At 48.7% G+C, this 7548-nt stretch overlaps 1 protein-coding gene across 1 annotated transcript in view; it reads left to right on the plus strand.

Moving 5' to 3' along the window:
- The window catches only part of Qdpr (quinoid dihydropteridine reductase), a 24094-nt gene that overhangs the window by 13289 nt on the left and 3257 nt on the right, over nucleotides 1–7548 (plus strand). The window contains exons 4-6 of the mRNA XM_004624547.2: nucleotides 573–713; nucleotides 5730–5838; nucleotides 7058–7141. Coding sequence (XP_004624604.1) covers nucleotides 573–713; nucleotides 5730–5838; nucleotides 7058–7141 — 334 coding nt within the window. The remainder of the gene's footprint in view (nucleotides 1–572; nucleotides 714–5729; nucleotides 5839–7057; nucleotides 7142–7548) is intronic.

Here is a 7548-nt window from a genome sequence, read left to right on the forward strand (position 1 = left end):
GGAGGGCTTTCGCTGGTCCTGCAAGGTGCCTGGTAGTGGTGTGACATGTGTTACACTTGTTCCTGCTGTCTGTCCGGCAGAAAGTAGTGTGAAATGGTTGTTATTTCAGCCCTTTCAAAGGGTTTTTAGAGCTATCATTAACTTTTCAGCCATAAAAAATACAGCTCTGTAAAAGCCCTCTTCATGGCCATATGGTAATAGTTCCTTGGGCTTTTATCGTGGATAAAAGCTGACATAGGCGTGTAGGTTCTGATTATAAATCTGATGCCCTTTGAAAAGTAAGCAGTCTTTGAATGAATGCCAGTCCAGCAAATCCGTTAACTCTAGATTTATCTGCTGTACTTTCTTGGCTGAAGTTTTACCGGTTTACAGGGAGGAAGCTGACACGGGGTCGTCCACAGGCGGGTTGGCCCCTGAGTGTGGCCCCGGAGCCTGTGCCTTTTGTACCAGACCTCGTAACCAGGCACGGGAACTGGGGGCGGCGGGAGGGCGTCCTTAGGGTCGGGCTGCGAGAGCTGAGGCCGTTTAGCTTTTGGGGAATGTTGAGCCCATATGTGTTTCTTTTTGTCCAGCTCTTTTTAAAAACTGTGACATGATGTGGAAACAAAGCCTGTGGACATCCGCCATCTCCAGCCACCTGGCCGCCAAGCACCTCAAGGAAGGAGGCCTCTTGACCTTGGCCGGGGCCAAGGCTGCCCTGGACGGGACTCCTGGTAAGCCTTCACGTCGGGGTCTGAGGTGGCAATAAACCTTACTTGCAGGGCCGCTGGACCCCTCCTGGGGCAGGAATACAGAAGCCTTGTCCTCTCAGGGGCGTTAGAGTTGGAAGGATTTTGCTTCCTTTTATGTCTGCATCTTTTTAAGTCCTGAATTTTGTCCTTCGGCTTTATCTCCCTGTTCATGGAGGTGAGGACTACTGCCGTCTGGCACCCTTATCTGTTTGTATTTATCCCTGATCTGTCCACGAGTGAGTGGTGGCATAGGTACTCCTAAGTGGATGAACAGCAAATATCATCACTACGTTGTGTTCATGTCCCTGGAAATAGTAAGGGCTTTAGAGAGAGGACGGCTGGGGTCTGTTCTTCACCCTGCTCTCTGGCCACATTGCTGCTGTCATTTTCTTGTTCGAAAAACAGTAGAAATAATTTCTAATAAAGAGTAACCATACAGCTGTAGAGCTTTTAATACATAGATTGTGCGTGCACGTAGTGGGCAGCAGTGCACAGTAGGTCTTCCTAGATTTACTGTTCGCTTTGCATATATTTTTGTTTAACTCTGGGGTAGGCATCATTGTTTTTCATTGGTTTGTAGATTGGAAAACTAAGATTAAGTAAATTATCTATAATAAATAGTTTGCAAACTTACTTTGATCCAGAACCCTGATTAGTTACAAACTGTGCTGTTTCTAATCCATCAGGAAGATGCCTGTTTCCTTGTGTGCTTTTTGTTCCCAGAATTTGTGTGCTGGGCCCCCACAGCCGGGGTGGCTTAAGCAAAGGAAATTTCTTCCCTTACGGTTGTGTAGGGTGGGAGTCTGAGGCGAAGGTGTTGGCTGGATTCAGTTTTGTGCAAGCCTCTCTCCTGGCCTAGTAGTGGCCCCTTGTCCCTGTGCTTCACCTTGTCCTCCCCTATACGTGTCTGCGTCCTGACTTCTTACAGGGACCCCATTGTACTGGAGAAGGGTCCCACCCCGCTGACCTCCTTGTATTAAAGACTCTGAAGACTCTGTCTCTACATGGTCACATTCCCAGGTCCTGGAGAGGAGGCCTCGATGTGGGAATTTTAGGGGGTGCGGTGCAGCCCGTAACTCTCCTTTTGGGGCAGAGCTAGCAAGTGAAATCGGAGCTCAAGGGGGAGAAAGTGGCCACCTCTGCTACCAACTTAAGCTTTTCTTCTGTGCTTTTGTCTCAGTCTTAAAGTAACTCACTGAACTGTGAAGTGCTGAAATCTTTTTCTTCTTTTTAGTTTTTTGACCCCAATTTTGCATGTTTATATCTGGTAGTCTGAACAACTATTTTGAAGACAATAATATGCAATATAACAACCATTGTTGAGTTCTTATCATTTTGTTTAGTGAAATTCCATATCATTGCTAATGTTTCTGGTTTTGCTATTCTTTAATTCTTTTTTTCTTTTAAAGCAGTTTCTTGCCACAAGTTTTCTTACTGTATTTCTCAGCACCTATGATCTTGTACGTCACTGGCTGTAGCAATAATCAAAGCTGTGTAAACGTTAGATGTACTTTTGGTTGAGATCTGCTTTATATTAAAGGTGATGGAGGCATTAGAAAGTCAGTAGAGAAGTAGGTAATAGTTTGATGTTTCAAAAACAAAATCTCAAGGCTACATATTTTTCTTTCTTTCTTTTTTTTTTTTTTCTATTTTTTTTTTCCCCAATACTGGGAATCAAACTCAGGAACTTGTGCTTGCCAGGCTGGGGCTTATGCTGCTGAGCTATCTTCCTGGCCCCCTTTTTGTTTTGCTAATTTCTGAGGCAGGGTTTCACTGTGTAGTTTGGGCTGACCTTCAGCTTGCACTGATCCTGCTGCTTGAGCCCCCGATTCCTGGGATTACAGGTGTGCGCCCCCAAGCACAGCTAAGACCACATTTATTTTTCTAAAGTAGGAAGTACTTGTTTACTTTTCTTTTGTTTATAAGGATAAATGGCCCCCCAGCTTATGGTGATTCAACTTAAAGGTTTTTGACTTCACGATGGTGAGAAAGTATGCTGATTCTGCCTTTCATTTTCAGAACAGTATTCAGTAAATTACACAAGTTAGTCAGTTGTGAATATAAAATAGGCTCGTGTTAGATGGCTTAGCCCACGTACAGGCTACTGTGCTTGTTCCAGGCATGGCTGAGGCAGGTGAGGCCACACTGTGAAGTTCAGTCTGTCAGCGCGCTAACTGCGTTTTGTTTTTATTACTTATGTGGTTAGTACAGTGTCTAGAAGGTCTCACTACACAGATTGGACTCAGTGATCTGCCTGTTTTCAGCCTCCCAAGCACTGGGATTACAGGCCCGTGCCACCACGCCCAGTGGGGTGGGGCTGGCATGGCATGCTGAGAATTAAATGCTAACTCATTTTTGGCCCTTCTGTATTTTGCAGTTTGCTGTGGATTACCTCTGTGCTTTGTGTGTATATCTGGATATCCGTGGAGATTGCAAGTTCTAGGAGCCCCTGGGCCGGGACACTTACTGTTGCCTATTTGGCAAGTTGATCACTCTGAGCTTCAGTTTTGCTCACATGGGGATAAATAATAACATCTCTTCATGTGGTGGATGTGATTTGTGCAGATCTTAATGGACATAAATGGCCCTGGAAGTCGCTAGGAGAATTAGGAAGTGTGAGCCATGGCTGTGTGCCTCAGGCTTACCTTCGCCTAGGAACTCCAGCTTTGAATAGTAAGCTTGCTCATCTTTAAATTCTTAGATGCGGGGCTGGGGAGATGGCTCAGTGGAATAAGCACTTCCCTGGCAAGCACAAGGGCCTGAGTTCAATCCCTGGTTCTGCAAAAAAATAAAAAAATAAAATAAAATAAATGCTTAGATGCTGTTAAACTAGTTTGAGTCGTGAGGCCTTTTAACCTTGGCTCAGCTGCCCCCCAGGTGTGGGGAAGTCTGTCCTTTGAAGGGGCATGATGAATCGGGTTAGTAGTCAGCGCCTTGAACCCAAGGTTTGTCCATAAATGAGAAACACTTGTACTAGGAAAGATACTGAGCAGGGGCCCCCTGCCCATTTCCAAAGCTGTATTTTTGGAGTTTTCTACTGGAGAATAAACTGTTTTCAAATGCTGGGATGTCTTTTTAATTTTTTTTTTTTATTTTTAGTGTCTTTTTTTTTTATGTATTTTGTGCAGGGTCTCAGTATGCGGATCAGACTTGTAACGATCCTCCTCTCTCTATCTCCCCAGCGCTTGGATTACAGGTGTGCGCCACCACACCTGGACTTGGTGACTGGCCCAGCATGCCTGGGGCGGGGCTGGCATGGCATGTGGTGCTGGGGATCAAGCCCATCCCTGCGCTTGCCTGAGGAGGTGCTTAGTCCACTGGGCCATCTCACCGGCCTTTGGGATGTCTGTGTCTTAACTACCCACAAATGATCTGTGCTGTGGGCAGTAATCGCTTCAGGAACCACGCTGATCATTGTGTATTTTGGAAGGTAGTATTTGTCGTCTTAGTGCTGGTACTTTTCATATTTGGTAAATCTCAGCCATACCGTGTACCCCAAGAAGGCGGTGTTCTGCAGAATTCAGCCGATAGGGTTTCTGGTTGCTCGTTTCCAACTCTTGTGTTGTTTGTATGGAATGGAGAGAGAGCGCTGGGACTCTGCTGAGTTTGTTGTATTTTGTACCAGCTTAGCTTCCTGGCCCCTGAGTAAACAAGAAGCAAAGGGTGGCGAAATGCTCTTTCTGTGCTCCTGAATAACTTTTTGGGACCTTGACCTTCTGGCAGTTCAAAGTTATTGTTGCAGCAGGCTAGCGATTGGTTCCCCGGCTGGACTGTGACCCCACTGTCTGGACTCGGGGTACAGGCAGCGTGTATGCGTGTAGCACAGTTTGTACACTGGTGTATCTGAGTAACGTCAGTCGTACCGCAGGAAATTTATTTTTAAAAAGTCCAATTTCTGTAGGCATCTGCCTCCCGCGTCGTAGGCCCGATGGGTCAAGCCCTCTGCGTCTTTGATGTCATTTCTTCACCAGTGGTGCCTATAAAATAGGTGCAGTTGTCCCTTGGATTACAGATGAGAAAATGAGAAAACCAGAGTTCATTGATTGTAGGAAACTTGTCCCAGGCCCTACTTGGCTAGGAAGCAGTGGAGAGTCATCGGAAGGTGGCATCGAGGATCCTCAGTCCTTGCAGTGAGTGCTGCTGCGGCTGTTAGGGTGTGGGCTGTGTGTGTGCGTGGCAGGTGGTGCCACGTCCAGGCCTAGGGAAGTTGGCCCGGGAGCAGAGGGGAGACGCCACACCTCTGGGAGGTTCTGCGGAAGAAACTCTTTAGCCGTGTCTCATCATGTGGATGCAGAACACCCCCTTGTCATGGGAGGAGAGGCTTACTTTGGCTCCTATTGTAGTCTATAGCTGGCTGGCTGTCAGCCAGAACGGCAAGGCAGAGTGACAGGGAAGAGGATGGTTGTTTAAGGAAAAGGCAGGAATGACCCCATCAGCCAGCAGGTACTTGCTGCATTATGAGGGGCAGGAATGGTGGGGACCCAGGTGGCAGAGTGGGAAAACCCCCTTTCCTTTCTGTGCCAGCCACCATCGGGGCATATCCCAGCAAGGGGCAGAGCCGAGCTCCTTCTCTATGACACCACACTCCGTGCCTGTCTGGTCCATCAGCAGCCCCTGGGCCATGCCCACCTCTCGGATCCCCAAGGCCCTTTGCTGGGTGCCATCTCCTTGGGTCCTTAGTGCATCCTGGTGAATACATCGAGATCTGAGTTAGCATGTACAGCTGCCATTACACGTGGCAAGACAGCTCCAGAATCTGTGATGGTTACAGTCCTGGCTGGAGTAGGGTGAGGTGCCTGCTTCTCCAAGCCTCGAGTCTAGCACCCTTCCCGCCACTCCTCACTGCCAGCCTGGCATCATGGTGAGGAGGCCAGAGTAGCTGGTGGGAAAGTTGTAAGGGGCACAGAGGCTCAGACGCCTGCTGTCCCTGCCGCCACCTTGGTGCCGTCACCCTGTGGCCGGCGGTAATCAGGCTGCTTTCTTTCTTCCATCTTCCAGGGATGATCGGCTACGGCATGGCCAAGGGTGCTGTCCACCAGCTGTGCCAGAGCCTGGCGGGGAAGAACAGTGGCTTGCCGCCCGGGGCCGCCGCCATCGCCGTGCTCCCGTAGGTGCCTGGGGTCTCCACCTCTCCCACTGCCGAGGGCAGCGTTCGTCTGAGAGGCACTTCCGGCCAGAACTTGAGTGTGCACCCCTGCAAGTCCGAAATTCACCAGAGCCCCTTAAGATTCTAGCCTTGGTCTCTGCCTGCTGCTATCCTAAGAGTGCCCTAGACGGGCTGAGCCGATTATAAGGAAGACAAGTGTTCTGCGGGCCGCATGGCCCAGCTTCTTGTCGAGAATGGCTGATTGGCTAGTGGGAAGGGTTAGCTTTGTTTTTTGCCTCTTCTTTTGTTTTTCTTTATTTCCTCTCTCCCTTATCACTTCCTTTAAAAAGACTACACGTTGTATTTTACTAATGTCGTTCACTCTGTGTAGTTCTACACTGCTATAAGATCAGAGGTGTGTGTGTGTGTGTGTGTGTGTGTGTGTGTGTGTGTGTATCGGGGGTCAGGCTTAGCTGGCGCAGTATAGCTTGGATGTGTGGGACAATGTGGCAGCTCTGGGGCTCATTGCTGTTTGCGATCAGTGCCCCCAGTCAGCTGTCCAAGGCAGAGGCAGCTGTCCTGGAGGAGGGGCGTTCCTTCCACTGGCTTGCCTCTTGCCTCAGGTCCTGTAAAGGAGCACCAGCACCCAGAGAGACCGTGCTGTGCGGCTCTCCCTCTCAGTTGTGCAGTCCTGTGATTCTGTGAGCTGCCCACAGCTATTTCAGATGGTTCTTGAGGCCTGGATGTGCTTGTGAGATTCAGCGTATTTGAGTTCTACATTCTCTTGCTGAAAAAGTTTTAGGGTTCATGGAAGAAACCATGTATTTCAAAGTTTGGCATTTTAATATTCTCATATTTAAAGGAATATTATTTCACCTAGATCTTTGGAAATGAGTCTGCATTTTAGAGAGTGCTGGAAGACTTATTGAACAAGCAATTCAATAAAAAGCTATATTTAAGATAGAGGCAAAAAGTGGCTCCTCCCATGTTGTGTTTATCTGCCTAAAGGCCAAGTCACAAAGGGCCTGATTGAATTTGGCTTAGATGTGGTTTTCATTGATGTAGACAGCTTCTTGCGCCCTCGGGTTATCCTGCTGTCTGATCTCTTATGAATGCCATGCTCAGTGCCCGAGGCTCACGGCAGTAAGGCTACATATTTGCCTTTTCCTGGTGGCGGAAGCCCAGGCACCTGTTTCTGTAGAGGATACACAGATGACAGGCTTCTTTCTGTGCATTGCAGGGTTACCCTGGATACCCCGATGAACAGGAAGTCGATGCCTGAGGCTGACTTCAGCTCCTGGACACCCTTAGAGTTCCTGGTTGAGTGAGTATCACAGTCCTTTCATGACGAAGCAGCTTCCAGCCCATCTTCTGCTGTTGGTCATGTGGCGGATGAAACCCATGTTTCTATAATCCAAGGGTGGGCTTGTGTGGCTTCTGCGCCTTCGAGGATTTAAAGTGCGTCAGTGTGAACCTAGAAGAGGGGATTTGTAGTGCTGATGTGAACCCCGGCTTCCTCCCTCACCATCCTGTCCCACTGCACTGTTACTCAATCACAGTAGGCCTCGGTTTCCCATCTGTACACCGAGGTCCATACTAGTGGTTCAGAGGATGAATATGGTGTTGGGCGGCATCTGACCCATGAAGCCAGTGCACAGTAAACCTCAGCTCTTGCTCCTGCCGCTGCCAGTGTAGCCAGGAGGAGCTGGGCAGCCGTAGACCCTGCTGGGA

This window comes from Octodon degus, unplaced genomic scaffold (genome assembly GCF_000260255.1).
Source record: "Octodon degus isolate 3935 unplaced genomic scaffold, OctDeg1.0 scaffold00006, whole genome shotgun sequence".
Classification (NCBI taxonomy): Eukaryota; Metazoa; Chordata; class Mammalia; order Rodentia; family Octodontidae; genus Octodon; species Octodon degus.